The following is a 19,255-nucleotide window of genomic DNA, read 5'->3' as shown; positions in this document are numbered from 1 at the left end:
TCTATGACAAAGCATTCTTCAGAAATAATCCAATTTCAACATTTATTTTTAAAATGTATTGAATTATACTGGAGGAAATCTGTTAAGACAGATAGACTGATTTTTTTCTTCCTAAGAGTGTGGCAACATTTATTATTTTCTCTCCATGTGGGGGCTTGATTTAAACTAGAAAATGAAGCATTTGCAATGCTGTAATGCATTTAGAATAAAGTAGCTGAGACTCAAAAAAAAAAATTAAGGGACTGATCAGCACTTCCTATTATGTAACTAACTTAACAGATTTTCTGTAAAGGCTGCATCTTGGATATAGACACGATCTTTTAAAAGGCCTTCCAGTCTATTGTCCATTGCACACCGTACCTTCCTTCCAGAAGGGGCGGCTCTGGCTTCTACGCCGAAGACGTGTGATGCTCATTTTAAAATTACTAGTAGAGCCTGCTATTGACCATCTAATTATGCCGAGTTCCATTTATAAACATAGCTAACCACTAAGTTTATGGAGACTTTTTGTGCGGCTTTAATAGGATATTGATCGAGAGCATAGTTTGAGTGGCCTGCCATTGAATTGTGTAATGGCAAACAAAGACAAGGTCATAGCGACTGCTCGTGCTGGGGCTGGAGTCTATTTTTTATCATCGTCTTTTTGTTTCTTCTCTTAATGCTGAAACCCAAATGGTTTCTTTCAAATGAAGACCTTGCTTAAGAATATAAATTATTTAAAAAAAATAATTTCTGTGTCCTGGGCATTGTTACTGTGTACCTTAACAGAGAGAGCCAACGGGCTGCCCGCTCAGACAAGTTTCTAAGTTATCCTGCTCCAGTAAAGGCAGAAAGATCTGAGGCCATTTGAGTGGTGACCCCCAAAGAATGGGGTATCGGAGACTTCTCCTTCTCATCTGCGATTCACTTCTTCATTCGTCTTTCTACATAGAACAATTTGTATTTTCAAGTTTTAGTTTATTCCTACCCAAGTCTTATGTCCTTACTGTGCCTTTCCACCGAGTTAATCCTGCTTCAGTATTTCTGCCATGTCAGGTTAGACTCTGGTTAGTGGTTCTTACAAAACCTATGTGCACGGGTCTGGGCACTCGAAGCCATACCAAGGATTTACAAATAAAGTTCAAAAACGAGCTGTATTCAGAACTCCGTCATGGTTTCTGTGTGAGAATATCAACAGTGTGCATTCCCAAGGCGAGAAACAGCCACTAGGGTGCCACCTCATGCCAGGCTGAGGCACAGGCCTGTTCCATTCACCGCCACTCTCCATTGACAAACAACTCAGGAACCCCAAGTCCACTGGGCAGCCAGGCTTTGTGGCGGAGTCAGGGTAATTCATCTGCCGGACTTTAATAGATTCTGCAGCCATGCAGCAGGAACCAGAGCCCAGGCTGAGGAGCTGAGAGTGGTTTTCACACCCAAAGATTCTAAGGCCAGCCACAGTGTACTGAGGATCCTGGCTTTGCAGAATTCCAGGGCTGTGAAGTCATAGTGAGCCACGGAGTTTACTTAACCCTTGCAGCCAGTTTGGGTGTACAAACCGCGCTGGCAATCAGAACCGGCAGACCAGAGGCACAATGGGCTGTGTGTATCTGTGGTTTTCGCTCGTTCCCACTGAGGCCTTTAAGGTTTCAGAGTCAACTCCAGCGACTTCAAGGGAAACAGTCAGCACTTGAGAAGGAAATGGCAGTAGTGGGGTTTGGAGCAGAACTTTTTGAGCGCACACCAGGAGGGACATTTGGCAGCCACGGAGCACATACTTTGAGGAAACGCTGGCACAAAATAAACAAGAATGGGCCTGACAGAGAGCCCTTGAAGCGGCGACGTTCAGCAGCCAGCAGAATGGGCTCTCCACCGCAGCTCATGGGAGGGGCCTATCTGAAAATGCCTGTGGAGGGCTTTGTGTAATAAAGCACCATCTCAACAGATGGCTCCTGTCTCCTCCTTCATGGGATTATGCTAAAACAACCTCAGTGATTCGGAACCACAGTCGCTCTCTGGAGCCTCTGCTCTGTTCTGAATTCTTCCTTTTCTCTGGCCCAGCATGCAGTGGTCTGTGTTTTCTCCCTCTTGTGGAACAAGGTAATAAATAACGAGACGGGGTTCAGATGGTCCCGCCACGTGTGGAGACAGGCAACAGAATGGATCCGTACTCTCAGCTACAGGACTTCCTTTGCCACAGTTCCCCAGCATCAGATGATGATGGCAAAAATGAAAGGGAGGAGACAAAGATGAGGGAGTTCCTGGGTGCCTGCAGCTCCCATGGGCCAGCTGGAGTCCCGAGTTCAGCAGTTCCTTGCATCTGATCCAGGCATTTATCGTCAGGCAGCTGGGCTGTCTAGTCTAACTTTCAGCTAGGAACTTGTGAGGCTGAGTTTCTCTGTCTTTGCCACCTTGGAGGTGGCAGGGTCACAACCAATACAATCAGCATATAGTTATCTCAGTGACTTTTCATTCGCAAATACTGAACTGGCAGGCCCCACTCCACTACAGTGAAAACCGCACTAGAATCCCGGGGAAATAAATATTTCTATGATCAAATGGAGAAGGCTAACACTAGGTTTCTGAAATGAGCAACCCTTCAATGCCAGAGGATCATATCTGAGTTACATGAAGTATCCACACTGTGCATGGTCACATCTAGCTGTGCCTTTGACGAATAAAGAAACCAGATCAGGGTGGATTACCAAGGAAGACATTCTGAGGGAATAAGGAACTCTGACAAGAGGGCCAGTGAAATACACCACACAAGGGGCAAAACAACAGAGTGATCCAAGAGGTGTGCGCGTGTGTGCCATGTGGGCAGGTGGAGCACAGCCATTCGGGACAGAGAGATGATCCTGCATGATATGTATAGGAGATACGCTCTGTTACAGCTTTGTGGAGACATTTAGAATGGATACCAGGAACAAAAGCACAAGAGGAAATCCCAATGCAAACTCTACACTTTAGTTAATAATTGCCTGTCAATATTGGTTCACCTATAGTAAGAATTGTAGCAAACTACCCAAAGCTGTTAATAACAGGGGAATCGGTTAGAGATGGGGGCACGAGGGACTCTGTGTTTTGCTAACTGAAAATTATAAACCTAAAAAACTGCTCGAATATATTTTTTCCAGGACTGGTGATGTAGCTAATTGGTATGGGACATATCTAGCATGCTGAGACTATGGGTTCAGTGTACAGCATGCACTGCCAGAATTAAAAATATGAAGAGTATTAATTTAAAAACAAATCATATTGAAAATGAATCTAGGGAGAATATAATTATGTATTTTACTCGTTCAATTTTGCATTATAGCAATCCTTTAAAATTTTCATTACTTTAAAGATATGCCACCTCAACAAGAAATGATCAATCAATCAAAGCCCAGGATCCTTTGGTCTATTTTACTCTATGATGGAGTTAGAGGAACAATCACGACAAAGGCTTGCAAGACCAAGATGTTCAGTGTCTTTGAGTACCGCAGCATCCTTCATCTGTGAAAAGCGACAATGACCCAGGCACAGAAGCGCCAAGTGAAGCAATGTCCACATATCTAGCCCAAAGTACAAGGTATGTACTTGGTAAATTCTCACTCACATCATTTTTAATATACAAATTGAACAATGCAGGGCTAACATCCTGGGTCTCAGCAACACATTGCCAGTTAGCTTAATCCTATTTCAAGGATGCAGAATGCTCCTCAGCCCCTCTTATCTGCAAAAATTCCCTACATCCCTAAAACAGTGGCTCAGCTCTCCCCATGTGGGTACAGGAAGAGAAGGGGCAACACATTTCTGAGGAATGAGCAAGGACCCACCTTCATTATGCGACTTGGATAGCATGCTCTGCTAGTTAGCTTTTGTCGGCCTGACACAAACTAGGAAGAGGGAACCTCAGCTGTGGAACTATCTTCGTTAGACTGACAAGTGGGCATGTCATAGGGCATTGTATTGATTAATGATTGATGTTGGTGGGCCGAGTCCACTGATCATTCCTGGGCAGGTATTCCTGGATTGTCTAAGAGAGCAGGCTGAGCAAGCCAGTAGACTGCATTCCTCTGTGGTCACTGCTTCAGTTCCTGCCTCTAGGTTCCTTCTTTGGCTTCCTTTGATGATTGAGTGTGACCTGTAGGCAAATAAACCCTTTCTCCCCCCCCCCCTTTTTGGTCAGAGTTTATCACAGGAATAGAAACCTAACTACAGCATATGCCTTTGAGAAAAGTGTTCAGGCTGATGTCCAGCTTGGAGATCCCTCTTGCAGTAGCCAAGGAGATTGACAAAATAAACCTTGACAAACCTAGATTAAAGATCTAGGAAGAGAGGGTCTCTGGCATACAGTTGACCAGTTTGGCCTGAAGCCACGGTTTAGCTGATGCGGCCTGGTCCTGCTCTTGCCAAACAGCTGCAGTCAGCACAAGGCCATGTGTGAGTGAGTCCTGGAGCGATTATACAGCAGTGTGCAGAACCGGCAAGCATTGAGAAGCTGAAGGATGCTCACAATGCCAGGCCTTTGCTAACCAGCCCCCTACACAGGCACAGGAACCAATCCAAGACACGCTGCAAACTTAGCCCCAAGGGCAGGCATCCCCTCTGGCAATCTTGAAGGAACATGTAGAATTCACTTGGCAATCATGCTGCCTGAGACTGAGGGGAGGGCTAATCAATCTTGGCTATAAGAGCTGAAAGGAAAATAAGGGAAAGGAGGAAGGGCTAGATGCCAGGGATGTTTCTGAGCTGTCTGGCCTCTTACAACCCCCAGACCTTGGAACTCTTCTGGTAATGAAGACTAATGCAAGATTTGAGTAGCCAAGGCAGAATGAAATGGGCTAAAGCTCTAATATTAGAGTAAAAAGGATTTTTTTTTAAAAAGCAAGGCTATGCTTGGATCTCAATTAAGCTTCAATAAATATACTTCCCTCTAATGCTGCTATGACTGATACACTCTGATAAGATATACTCTTTATATGCTCTTATTAGTAAGAGTATAAAAAATTTAGAATATTGACAACCTTTAATATATGTGCATTGCTGTCTATGGCCAGATCATAGACTGGCAATTCAACCATGCTCTAACCGGAGAAGCACATGTCTTCCTGTTCAACAATGCCAGCCAGCTCCCCCTCAGCTGGTACTTTAGACACCTTTCATAACACAACCACAGGATCTCTAATGCAGGCCACCACCTGCTACTTCTACTGCCTCTCACTGAGGATTCTACCATTATCACCCAGAAGGACCTCATCACCAATGGCCGCCTCTCTCGCTGCCAGAATTCTAGCATACGCAGTTGCCTTTCCAGAACTTAAGCCTGGTCTTAAACAGAAAAGTTTCTAAAACTCCCCTGTGTTAGTCTCAGATTGTGGCCACATCAAGGCTTACCTGAATCATTTATACCGCTTGACTTTGAATAAATGACTTCCACTAAATAAATGATCCTTAGGGTCACCTGTAACCTTTGTTGCAAGGATTAATTGGTAAACCCTTCCCCAAGGCCTAGCAGAGCACTAAACAAATAATAAATGGTCAAGAACTCCTGGATTTTCCTTCAGGCTCACATTGTCGCCTATTTTTTGAACACACAAGATTATGCTAGCCTGTGATGATTAAAACAGAGTGGAAAAAAAATCTAGGCTTAGATTATCATCAGGCTGGCTTGAGTTTCCTTGCATCTATTAGGACCAACTAACTGGTTTTACCTGTGCCTCCTTTCAAGCCTATAACACATACATCAGGGGCTACAAACTCCATTTCCTTCCGCAAAGGGCTTGATGCCATTTGGAAGTCGTGTTTAACAATATAACTTACCTACCATTAGTATTCTGAAATAGGTAGAGGATAAAAGTAAATCTTTAATATTTGTTTAATTTTACTTTTATTAATTAAATTTGTTGATTTATTTTACATCCCAACCATAATTCCCCCCTCCTTCCTCTTTTCCCATTTCCTCCCACAACCTCCCCGTTTTCCCCATTCATTCTTCCTCTGTTTCTGTTCAGAATGGGCCAGGCCTCCCATGGGTATCAACAAAGCAAGGCATATCAAGATGATGTAGGACTAAGTGCCTCTTCTTGTATTGAGGCTGGACAAGGCACCCCTGTATGAGGAAGAGGTTCCCAAAAGCCAGCCAAAGCAGTAGGGACAGCCCCTCCCCCCACTGTTAGGGGATTAAAGGTAGCCCAAGCTACACAATTGTCACACATATGCAGAGGGCCTATGTCAGACCCATACAGGTTTTCTGGTTGCTGGTCCAGGCTCTGTGAGCACCTATGGGCCCAGGCTAGTTGTTTCTGTGGGTTCCCTTGTAATTTCACTTTAAAATTGAGACTGAGAGGAGGTGGTCTCTTTAGGAATGGTTTTAAAACAGAGATGTTCTGGAGGTGTATGTGTGAGGTGGGGAAAGAAGAGACAGAGCCAAAGACAGACAGACTTCCATGCTTCTTGGACTGTTTGAATTATGTCATAACAAACAATCAATGGGCCTTTGATCAACAGAACTGGGGGGTGGCACGCACTCTTCCGTCTTTGCTGCAATTGGTCTTGACAAGCTGGTAATGACCATGATGGACTATGCTGTAAGGTGCCACTCAAACTGAGACCATTAGCATTGCTTAAAGGTCAGAAACAAATTCTCTTCAGTGCAGAATTCTTTAGAAACCAGAGGGAAGAGTCAAGATCTTTTATAGCCAAGTTCATACTATGTACCCAGGACTATTGGGAGACACTCAGTATTGGCCCTGACATAATGGCTCACATTAAAATACTAATTATTCCTAGCTTAGAAATATTGGCTTCCAAACACATTCAGTGGTGAAGTTCCTCTACGGAGAAGAACAAAAAGAGTTTCTGAAAGAAATACCCTATGTGAGAGGAAACACAAATTGACGGCAAATCTGGACCAAATCAGAGGAAAATTATACTTACTTTGTGACACTCTTACTAGCTCGGTCACACTGAAAACACCTGATGTGACAAAACTGTCCTGGAAGCCCAAATGTCCTGTGGAAACAAAATCAGAAGAAAACCAAGCGTCAGAATCAGAAAGCGCTCCCCGCACAAGTGTAAACACTCGTCCGTTATGATTAAGCATGCAAGGCCTAAGCGCACACTCAGCCCCCTCCGTGCTCCTGTGGGAGGGCACAGTCATTTGGTAACAGAGACAACTTTTGGGTTGAGTCTGGAGGTTGTGGAAAAGTTTTGAAACAACAGCTGGGTGATTTTCGAGATGGTTAAAAAAAAATCAACAGGAAATCTGAAACAAAAGACAATTTTAAAAGAAAGAAAGGAAAGAGATGATCCCCGAGGCTTAGTCATGGGGACGCAGCATCCCTGGGAATCAACTAGGAGAGCAAGGCTCTACAATGGTTAGAAACACTCACCATAGGAGTGTCTGACCAGGTTTAGCTGCCTGTATATTTAAATCAAATGAGCTTTAAAGGTATTCCCTTCTTTTCTAGAGGTCCTAGAGAAGGAGTTCTGGAAGAGGCAGATGTAAACTCAGTCTTAAAATGTGGAAAGAAGTCATTTTGTACATAGACACAAATTCATATTTGCCTAGTGAAAAAGGGTTTCATGTTGGTTGATTTTTTAATAAAATATATATAAATGGTTCAAAATTGTTTCATCTTTAAGTTTTATGTTTGCTTAATTTTAACTGAATGTAGTTAATTTTCTCTAAAATATCTGATTTTACACCCCACAAACATTGTACAACTTCATGGGGGTATTTAAAAACATTTAAGCTTACAAATGGTGAGGGATGCACAGTCTAAGATGTGTATCCCGGCACCTACAGGTTTTGTTCTGTGTCTTACAAGGCATATTCTACTCGAGAGATTTGTTCGTGAAGTCATCTTACTCTTTACCTGCTTTAAGTGGGATGCCCTCGAGCAAGTGTTAGCTGAAGATATTAAAAAAAGAAAAGGAAGAAAAAAAAACCAAAACACTGTTCTTTGCAGTAGGACGCACACCTTCAGAGATCCAGCCTGAGAGAATAAGTCATCTGTATGTACAGCAACCCGTCAGTAAGATGTGCACCCTTCAGAAAAGCTAGATTTCACACGCTGCTGAGGGGAAGCAAACCCATGGACTTCAGAGCATACATACCAGAAAGCTTACTAGATGCCACACCCAGCAATGCACAGAAGGAGCCAAGTTCTAGAGAGTCATTAGCAGAGCTATGAGTTCTTCTTTTGATTACAACAGAGTTTTGAGGAAGGAAGGATTTTACTGCGCTTTAACATTTTCAGTTAATTCTGATATAACACAGGATATCTATGAGACCAAAAATAGTCCGAAGCTTTGGGATATATACCAGTCATAACCCGCTGTTCAAAATGAAACGGCAGAAGTTCACCTTAAACATTCTGAAGGACTTTTACTTATCAAAGCGACCTACGTTTTGTATCTAGGGGATCCTATTTAGTAAGGGCTGAAAGTGCTGTCTCTTGGACTGAGAAGTAAAAACTTTAGCAAATAAATAAAAAATTCTCTTAAAGAGGTCTTGTCAAAACAGATCATAACATTTCTTTTTTACTGGGCACCATTAAGATCACGTTTACCCCAGAGATCCTAACAGAGGAAATCCGCTACAGTGTACATGAAGGTGGACTCCATGTGCCCACCATCCAGGAAAACACGGATGAATAGGAAGTGCGGTTCTTCCTTACCTCTCTTTGTACAAGTTACAGGCTGACACTTGCTTCAGTACCAAACCCTGAAAGCCTGTATTTTCAGGAAAGACTTATAAGAATCTCTGAACTAAGTAAGCCCCTAATTCTGCCACCCAAAAGCAAGTCTATCTTCAAGCCTAGTTTGAGTCTGATGCAAGGACTCAGGGGCAGGGTGACCTTTGTCATCTCTCACTGAGCAAACAAATTTGTGGAAACTAGATTCATGCTTAATTGGTTTACCAAAGGGATTTTTATGCCTCAAAGTAGCTAGTGAATATTTGTGAATAAATATGAGTGAATCTTTAAACCAGTGATGCTCAAATCTTTTCCTTTGGCCCTCCTGGACTGCCAACTTCTAAACATCTAGGCATCTACTGGACATGCTATGCAGACATCTCACAGGCAGCCTTAGGTCCAACACGTCCAAAGTCTTTAGTTTTCTGTGATTTGGTGCTATCCCCAGTCTGCAGTTATACAATTGCCTAAACCCATATGTCCACATTGATTCGGTTTCCAGGATTTGTGGTTCCACCTCTCATGTTTCTTCTTTTCCTGAGACTGAGGTGGAGCGCATGCCCAGTCCTCACTACCACGATGGGGAACCTCCAAACTGTCTGCTGTCTACTATTCACTCACTCATTTGGCATCCTCATGGATCCATTGCCTACTCTGGAGCCAGAACCATCTCACTGAATGGCAGAGCCAACCACTCACTTAACACACATTTACTGAGCAGCCACCATGTGCCGGGCACTGCGCTGGATCTACGATCCCGAATTTCAGAGAATTTGCAGTTTAGCCATAGAGACACATAAAAGTGTTTACAACAGATAGTACAGTCTAAGTGACATGAAGGGAACACGCAAGGGCATTAGAAAGGATGGCAAGGGAAACTCTTTCCTAGCACTGTCTGGAAGATATTGAGAAGACAGCTAGGGCAGAGAGTTGGCAAGCTAGCTGGTAGGTATACAAAGGCTCCAAGGAGAGTAGCAAGTCCGGAAGAACCTGAGATCAATCCAACCCATTCAGGGCACACTGGCCTATCAGAAACCTCGCGAGAGTCCCACAGGTGGAACACCAACTGCTCATTTGTTTGCTTCTAACATTTTTTCTTATAATAAGGTTGAACTAAAACAAGCCCTGGAAAACTAAAAAACTAAAATACTCAAATATATATATATTTCAAGCTGAACAGGACTGGCTCAAGGAAAAAAAAACCCACTTCCACGTGGCTTCTGCTAAAGAAGGTGCCATTGGTTTTCTGCTAAGAAACGCTTGGGGTATGTACAATGGTGGCCATTCTGGTCCACTGTCTGGGAGAGCAGACAAAAGCAGAGTCGAAGGGCAGAATTGTTCAATGAACAGTAACACCTGCCCCAAAGAAACCCAGTCTCAGAGTTAAACTAGGATCAGGAGACAGCAAAAATAATTTCTCCTTCTATCGGTCGTCTACTGTCTCAAGACGGGGTGGAAGGGGAGGGAAGTAGATGAGCGTATGCAAGCCAGAAACATGAAAACACAGAGTGTATGTATTTCCCATGCCCCCACGGTAGCATCTCTCTACCGTATAAATGAATGATCAGATAGATTTTATTTATAACTTGTCCCTGACAGACAGAAGGGTTGTATAAACACTATTTAAGTGGCTACTTTTGCTCCTTCGCTAGTTACTCGGAAACCCAGCGATGAACTCTGTTAGGTGACAGCAATGACGGGAAACCTAAGAAATGGTGGAAAAAGTGAGATGGTGGACACAATGACTAAGCAACCCGGGCAGATTAATCTTTCTTTCTCACACACACAGAGTCATAAAAATGACTTGCAGGGAAATCACGCGGACCAGGTTGCTCTACGTTATTGCAAGATGAAGAAAAAGTGGAAACAAAAAGACAAAGTAAATTCTGGTAGTTTGAAATTCAGATGTTATTAATGTTAAAGATCTCTGTGAACTCTGGAACTGAGTAAACCCAGTAAACTCCGGAAATGCCTTGGGATTTCCACTTTGAGCAGGGCCTCTGAGAAACCATGGGAAAACATGGGCCGCTATTAAGCTCACCTGGAATGATGCAGCATTAGACTGTTGGATGGTCTAGCTCTAAATCCAGAACAACTGTACAGGAGACTGAAATAGAACAGGTCTCTTTTAATTTTAAATAAGATGGCTCGAAAGTTCCTTCACTGAAGTTTTCTCAATGAGTCCCCAAGTAGAGCACAGGTTTCAATGCCTGGGAGTTAACTGTTCCCAGTGCGGAGGGAGGAGCCCTTCTGGAACAACAGACCGTAAAGAGACACTCTTTTGTAAGTGCTCAGAAAAAGCCATTCTCTTTACCTCAACAATATCAGCAATTATTACGGGAAATGTCATTCTCTGGAAACCAAATCTCCTTTTATGGGAGGACAGAACATCTATCTACCTTTGGATGTTAAGACAGGAAAGGAAAAGCTAGATTTTCTGAGATGTGGTGAACCATTGAACTGCCGACAGGTTGGGGAAGAGAACCAGGAACAGGGCGTTGTGAGGGCCGGCCATTAAAGGAAGCCGAATGTCTCCACTGTGATGTTTGTATCTACGGAGGATACAGATAAGACTTTATACAAGACTCGGTGTTTTTCATGTTCCGATACCAAGGCTGCCCCTGTCCTGAATGATCAGATCTCATCTGGTTGTGGGTGTAGGCTGACTGTAGTGTGCAGCCAGTTCTGTGAAGTGACAGCTTCCGTTCTCTTCCTTTCCTAGCAATTGAGTCTCCGCCATTAGTAAATCACAGGCTAAGAAGAGAGACTTTCCAAGCCATATTCCTCGGTGATGGAGAAAGAAAAAGATCCCTTATTCTCCCCTATCATATTCCAGGAGTAACCTGGGGGTCCTGGGTTGTTCAGTTCCATAAAGGAAACTCCTTCCTGGAGGTGATGTCCTCCTTCTGTGCACTGAACAAGCCTACAGCACTCAAGGGATACAGCTCCATGTATTCCATATGTGCTCAAAAAATAAGGTGAAGTTAAACTTGACTTTGCCCCAAAAGGTCAAAAATCAATAATGTGAAGTTATAAAGGATTTCTGTTACACTGACCGTTGTCACTAGCCCCCCACCTCATTGACATTATCTCTCCACTCTGTCAACAAGCCAGAAGGGCCCTATAGCTTACGAACTTACACTGTCAAAGGGCCCAGCACAGCGCAACCTCTCTGTGCAGTGTTTGGTCAGTGACTTGGATAATCTTATTCGTTGGGCCTCTACTGCAGCACATAAATTACTATGTTATTATTGACACTGCAATAGTTACTTCTGTACTCAATTTGATATCTCAGAAAGCAGGCCTTTTAGGAACTAAATGGAGGTATTTACTTCTATGGGTTGAATAAAGCCAAATTCTAACTTGAGCCTAATTTATGTTATATGATGATTAAATTATTTGCCATTCATTAGAGAAATCTGTAATATTTCTGGTTGCTGAAAAGAATTCCTTGTATTAAAAACATGAAGAATTCACATATCTATTCGTAAAGACATAAGAATGATATAATACCTATTGTTTTGCTTTGAGAGTAACCTATGTGGTCGAGAAACAAATATCAGTAGCATTTGATTAAACTAAATTTGATTACCTGATGATTTTACATAGCTTAATTTTTGAATAATTAATGAAAGGACCACCTTTATCAACAGAACATCTAAAATTCAGAGTAATTGTTTAACTTATTTTGTATGTTTCTGAATATTGGATACATGACATCATGAAATAACCTGGATATGGAACGAACCATCAAGGCCACTTACTAGTGGAGAGACCAATACTATATTTTAACAAAGTTAGATTAATAAAAGTCAAGTTTTTGAAAACAATCCATTATATATATGTTTCTTCCCCCAAAAATTCCAAATATCTTAATTTTGCCCTTTGGTAAAGGCAGAATAAATTTCTCTCTCCCCCATCTTTCAAATACCCGAGGATGAGCTCTCCAGCCAGTGCCCCTCCTCCTGGCTGGAAATCCTTCCAATCATGGTTTTGTTTTGTTATGCTGTTTTTTTTATAATAATAAATTAACTTCCCTGTCTCCCTTAAACATTTAGACCACAACAGAATGGATGTTTTGCAAGTGGAGACTGTGTAAGAACAGAGAAATATTAACTTTGGGGATGATGTTTTCAAATATGCCACTGAAATATAAACAAATGGAGAAAAAATTTACATCAGCTAAGTGAAGCCACTATCCTTAGTATGAAGAAGCATTCGTTTACACATTTGATTTTTTTAAAATTAATTTTGACTCTTTTAAATTAATTTAGTTTTGAACTAAAAGGGGGATTTCGACCAACCTTATTGCTTTCATGTTTTGAATCAAAGCTGCCTCCAAACATGGACAGTAACAACTGGTAATTGACAAATGGGTGGAACTATTTGTAATAACTCCAGCTTCTACTACGAACCCTTGCATATATTAGGGAAAAAATAAGGAAATTTATTCCCTGAATACATCTGAAACTGATTATCTTAAATGAAACAGACATGGAACTGGATCACCCGAGGGCTACCCTGGTTCACGGGTGTAAAACAGCAGAAAACCTTCATGGCCCATCACCCTGCCTTTCCTCTCTAGGTCTAATTCATGTGGCTGTGAGACCATTAATAGAGCTCAGCTCGCTAAACCAGCTTAAGACACGGGCAGTGACAAGGAGAGACGATGACCAGTAGCTATGTGCCAATTTTAAGACACTCAAAACTGATTTTGGTTCACTAAGCATGGAAAGAAAATCATTGATGAACTGAAGCAATACATCGTTTAAAAAAGGCTTTCAATTATGTTTCCAAGGCTACAGAGAAGAGCAAATCTAAGAGCTATTTTATACATAGGGATATGCAGTTTTCCAAATTCTATAACATTAGTGAATATTTAAGGCCACAAAGAGCTTTCATTGTTTAGGCATTTTACTTTGTACAACCCTTGCAATAAGTACTCTATCATTAATGCCATAATTTGTGATGTTTACTCAGTCACAGAATCTATATTATACTTTTCTGCAGAAACTATTGCAGGTTACAAATTGTGTAGGCCACAATACTTTGAAGTTTTCTGGTCTAGCACAAATACAGAGTATTTTAGAGGTACCAGATAGTTCTTTGTGAAATATAACAGAATGAATTAGACTGTTGAGGCCACATCGGGTAAGGACAATGAAGGAACACTTTTTAAGACTTTAAAGTCATGTAATGCAATTCCAGGCTGGATTTTTCTTGTTAAAAAGAAGGAAAATGGGAGTGATTGTAAGAGAAAGGGGCCAATATTTGACAACAGAAATCAGCATAACCTTTTAACTGCAGCAGCCATGGGTGACTGCCCTTCGACCTTGGAAGATTATGTGGGATTTCAATGACAACAGCTGGAAATGAGCCTGTGTGAGCAGAGTACAGATCTGAGACCTGCTACAAAAGGCTGCACAGTCTGGGTCCAGATCTGCGTGCTCCTTAGAAACTGTTTCCTGTTCCTGGCTTAATACACTGTGAGCAGGAAAGTTGGTGAGGGGTTTTCTTTTCTTTTCTTTTTTAAGTTTTCTTTTAACTTTTTTCCCCAAACAAGAAATCATTGGTGGATTTCATCATTCCCCATTCTCTTCCCCATCTGTACAATTTACATTCCCACATGAAACAGGCCCACAGAGACACAGCAATTTACTTATTTTTTACATATGACATTTCAAAGATAACGTATCTTGGAGTTTAATCATGCTTTCCTTGAGTGCTTAAATGGTCTTTTCTGTGGACATTGCAGTGGAAACCATCACAGAGACACAGGCGGCACACACACACACACACACACACACACACGAAGTGGTGGCAGTAGCGAGGGGAGGACAACTAACTATAACTTTCTATCAACAGTATAGAACATACTGCATGTCCTCACCCATGTGGACAAAAGAACACTACCTATCTACTTTTTTCCCTTGGCATGCACATTCCTGCTGCTAGGTTCATGATTTCATCCTTTACTTACTTCTTGAATATATTAGCATTGTTAACTCTGTAGGTTTGCTCACTCAACACAACATGAGAGAAGATGAATTCCAAAGAGGTTACCCTAACCTGGTAGATACAGAGATAATGGCTCAGAGATAGGGTCCGTTGAATCCACGAAACCCTCATCCCTTGTGCTGGAAGGCAGATATGCTGACGCAGGCGCACTTTCACTTCTCATTGCTCTGAAACCACCAAAATGACGCCGCACGATTACTGAAAGGACACGCTGCTGTGACTCATTTGTGCTGTTTTGGTTTTACAATGCGCCCTGTCTTACCTTCCACCACCCTGGGTTTTGCTGATTACTCTTCTTGCAATATCAAATTAGCAATTACTTAGCTTCAGTAGAGGTAGCCTTGCAACTATGCAAATAATTACCTGTGTCTGGCAAAGTCAACCCGGTGGAGTGGGTACGGAACAAGCCGAAGCTGGTGGCACTGTCTTCCAGCTCAGACATAGGCCATCTGCCCACGCCCTTCTATAGCAACTGTAAATGTTCTTCCAAATGAGCCACGGGACAGAGTGTTTTTCAGAACAGACCAAATCCATTTACTGTTTCAAAATTCTATAAACAGAGTATTAAGGAATTCAATCCCCAGAGAAACTATATGGGTGTTGGCCTTAGTCTCCTGGGAGCTCCTGCCAAACTCACATATTTGTCCGACTATTGGTTTATATTGTCCTTTGCAGTTCTCAGAGGAGGAAGGGCCACTGTGTGTGATCTCGGTTCACTTTAGGACTGGGTCTGGCTGGTGACAGGTACACATGATAAATGTTCCAGAAGGCTGACCTAATTTCCGTTGAAGTGAGTGTTTTGCTAAGAACATTCCCTCACAGTGTCAGCTTGCAGCAGAGTCCCGAACCTGCCAGGGTCTGTTTCCACTGCTTGGGAAACTTTACTTAAAGCGGAGTTAGTTTTGTCTTGTTCAATAACCTCCAGAATCAGGTTTAAACTTATCTATGTTTTAAGCCCATTTAAGAGGCGTAGTCGTCAAACCATGCTAAATGTGATAGTTTTCAGTTGTCTGTGATTAGAAAAGCTCAACTCTCTGAGCTAAATGAAATTGGGATAGACCTGAAATACATTTGTCTTTTCTTGCATAGGAAGATCAGTATGTCAAAATGCTCATTCATTTTGCCATTCACAAATTATGTTTGCAAGGTATTATTTACACACAATAAAGTGGGAGGAGATACCATGGATGTTAGAGTCCTAAATTATACTAAGTTTCATTTCTTTGTAAATCAACACTAATGGTTGCACCTACCACGTAAGTTTGTTGTTAGTAATAATGAGCTACTAAATTTTAAATGTTTAGCAAAGGACTTTGAGTACAGCATGTTATAAAATGGCTCATATCATTAATTTTATAGAAATGTTACTAGAAAAAATTCTAGTTACGTCTGCCCTTTTGACAAGGAATATTAAATATTCACATTTATACATCAGTGAGAATGTTGATAATCTGATTTGTTTGAGTAAACTTGGTGGTAAAATAAAATTATTTTCCAAAGCAAGTAACACAAAACTTGTTCCAAAAACAAACCCTCTGATATGTTTTAATGGATTATTCCAAACTAAGGGGATTAATAGTATTCAGCTTCTAAATTAGTTCAAATAAAATAGGTACAAATCTAATCCCTAAATATAATCTTATTTGTGCATAAACATACTTATTTGTAACATTCATAATAACTACTATTTAAAATTTCAAATACAATTTTAAAAATAATTCATTTTTTAAATGAACCTAAAGTGCATTTTTCTGACAGTAGACTAAGTTTGTTTTGTGGGGGAAGAAAAAAACAGCTTTCCGAACTGCCTAGTTTCACTTTAGTATTTTAAGGATCTGGTTTCCTGCAAACTCCTGTTGCTATCTAACGTGGCCGCTCTAGAAAGTGGGTATTTAGAATCTAGTTTTTAAGCTACTTTTCAAATAAAAGCCATTTACAATTTTTAAAAACAGGAAGTGCTTCTCATCCTTCTAAATGGGTAGGATATATGTGATCGTTATGCATGCTAAGTAAGGAAAAACTTATTTTGGTTAAGATCTCCACATTCTGGCTTCGTACCTCTACATAAACAGAGAGCCGTCGGAAAGCCTCCCTCAAGATGGGGTCTTGATTCCTCATAGCTCAAAATCAATGCTAAGAGAGTTTGGCCTTTTAGGCGGAGGATGATCGACACGCTTCACTTTCCTGCCTTTGATCACTGAAGCACTTTGGGATGCAGGCAGTCTCCTTGATTTTAGGGAAAGAACCTTTGTTCTCACAAAATGGACCGAGTCCCTCTCAACCTCAGCTGGAAGACAGCACGCTCGCATTCTCAGAATTACTGCTTCTCATCAGGGCCATCAGCATTTTGAAGGAAACTGGTCACTGCAGGACACTTAGCCCACCCACCACCACCACGACCGGTAGTCTTTCAGCACTGACTGCTGACTTTTCCCCAGGAAAACCAAAAAGGACCTCACATTTTGACATCCCCCTCCACCCAGTGGAGAAAAGCTGCCTTCAGACCTCACCATGCATCTAATATCGAATAATCTTACATGGAACTATCAGACACATTGGATCCAATGCTCCAGTGTAAACTCCCAGAGGCCAGGCATTACGACTCTCACTGCCCCGGAAATCTGAGGTAACATGGAAAACTGGAGAAGATATATACATTCTGTTCTCTGCCATAAGCACAAAGATGCAGGTGGAATAAGACTTTACATAGGACCCAAATGACCCCACGTCCCTTCTGCTAAGAGAGGAGAATTCCACCCCAGAAACAGAACAATCCAGGCAACCATGATGTCAACCAACCAGCAAGTCCCATGATGGCCTAAGTTACCGGCAAGTTGAGGATGAGCGTAACTCATCCAGCTCTCTGAAAGTCTGCTTTCTCTGATCACCCTGATATTTTTCAGAACATCTATCATTTTCCCAATAGTAAGAAAAGAAGTAAGGGCAGATACCCAGTGCCAAGTTGGAGCGTCCTTCTGCCTTATGAATTACAATGAGCTGTCCCCTTAGTTCAATTTCAGTCCTTAACCCACGGAAACCCATAAACCTCTGCAAGGTGGTAGAATATTCACAGAAGAGGCAGGAACTTTGTGTGTGTGTGTGTGTGTGTGTGTGTGTGTGTGTGTCTTCCACTTCATTTACACCCTCAAAGCGTGTAAACTGTCAGGGTCACTTGAAACGCTGCTCACTACCCTGACTCTAATCTTAGAAACAGTGCCATGAAGGACACGGACTGTAGCTATCTTGAAGGTGGAACCCTTCTGGCTGCCACTGATGAAGCCAACACTACCTGCTTTATTTTTACAATGACTCACTTGTATAAAACTTAGTAAGGTTCAGGGATAATTTGGGGGCTCCAATTACCAACAGAAGTGTTAGAAAACAATGCAATTTTTAAAAAAGTGCTTTAAATATTTTCTTAAATTATTTTTCTACAGCTTGATTCACTCATTCAATAAACATTTATTGCTTCTCATAAGAACCCAGAACATATACCAACAAATTGTGTCCTTGGCCTAGAAAAAGTTCCTTTTAAGGAAGATGTAATGATGACTTTTTGATATTATTTCTATATACAGAGTGTTTTAGTTAGTTCACACATACTTTGTTTAAACCCATCATAATTCCACACACTGATGACTAGGGAGATAGCTTTAATTTTTAGAGCTTATTATTTATTTTTATATAAAAAATAGGTCTCAGTTACTATCTTTGTGACCTGAAGTCCATTAACTACATATTCATAATTTTTTTTTTAGGAATACTTGATGGATCTTCTTTCTGCTCTGAGTACTGTAGCAGGCAAGGGGCTTCATATTTTGGAACTTTGGGTACTTGCAGTCCCGTGGGATGAAATCTCTGGAAGGGTACAGGCCCTCAGGGCAGAAGCAGTTTCTGAGAAGACTGGTCAGGAATGGCTCCCTGGAGGCTCAGGATGGCCTGTATAAGCCCACCAGGACCTGCACTAGTAGCAATGCAAACCTGAGGAGGTGATCCACCATTTCATGTGTGCACAAATAAAAAGAGACCAGCGAGGGCTGATCTCTTCTGAGTGCTCACCCTGAGCCTGATCTTATCTTTGCTTTGTCCTGTGTCATTTCCTTCTTGCTATGATCGCCTTGTGTTTAGCCAAAGCAATAAGGACAGCCAGTAACTCAAGGCCATATAGCCAGTGACTGCAAGGCAGGATTTCAACTCAAGAATCCACTCTCAGCTTTGGCACCATTTCCCAACTTAATAAGACACCAAGTCCGGAGGCCTAAGCCTTGGATCATAAGAAGAAGATGCTACGGGCAGGACAACCATGACTCTCACCACTGTCTATGTATACATGCCTGGTTTGGCCACTAGAGACAGTAGTTTTGCTTTCCATATCAGGCGATTCTACTCAAACTGAAACCTTTGCTTTTCAGACCAAGACAATATCCTTCATCAAACCCAGTAGGAAGGTTACTCTCTCCAGCTCAAGCCCAGTAAACCCACAGTCTCTCACAGTAGTTGCTACTCCTTAATACCATTTCTCCTCTCCTAAGACGCCTGCCCCATAATATACAGTGCTGTCCTATCCTCGC

General features: G+C 41.8%; 1 protein-coding gene across 4 annotated transcripts in view; it reads right to left on the bottom strand.

The window, feature by feature from the left end:
* Nfia (nuclear factor I A) overlaps positions 1-19,255 on the bottom strand; it is a 335,086-nt gene that overhangs the window by 104,604 nt on the left and 211,227 nt on the right. For all 4 annotated transcript variants that reach the window (XM_075946348.1, XM_075946347.1, XM_075946349.1 and 1 more), the window contains one exon: positions 6,904-6,978. In XM_075946348.1, coding sequence (XP_075802463.1) covers positions 6,904-6,978 — 75 coding nt within the window. The remainder of the gene's footprint in view (positions 1-6,903; positions 6,979-19,255) is intronic.

This window comes from Microtus pennsylvanicus, chromosome 13 (genome assembly GCF_037038515.1).
Source record: "Microtus pennsylvanicus isolate mMicPen1 chromosome 13, mMicPen1.hap1, whole genome shotgun sequence".
NCBI classification, from domain to species: domain Eukaryota; kingdom Metazoa; phylum Chordata; class Mammalia; order Rodentia; family Cricetidae; genus Microtus; species Microtus pennsylvanicus.
This window is presented reverse-complemented; position numbering and strand designations above follow the sequence as displayed.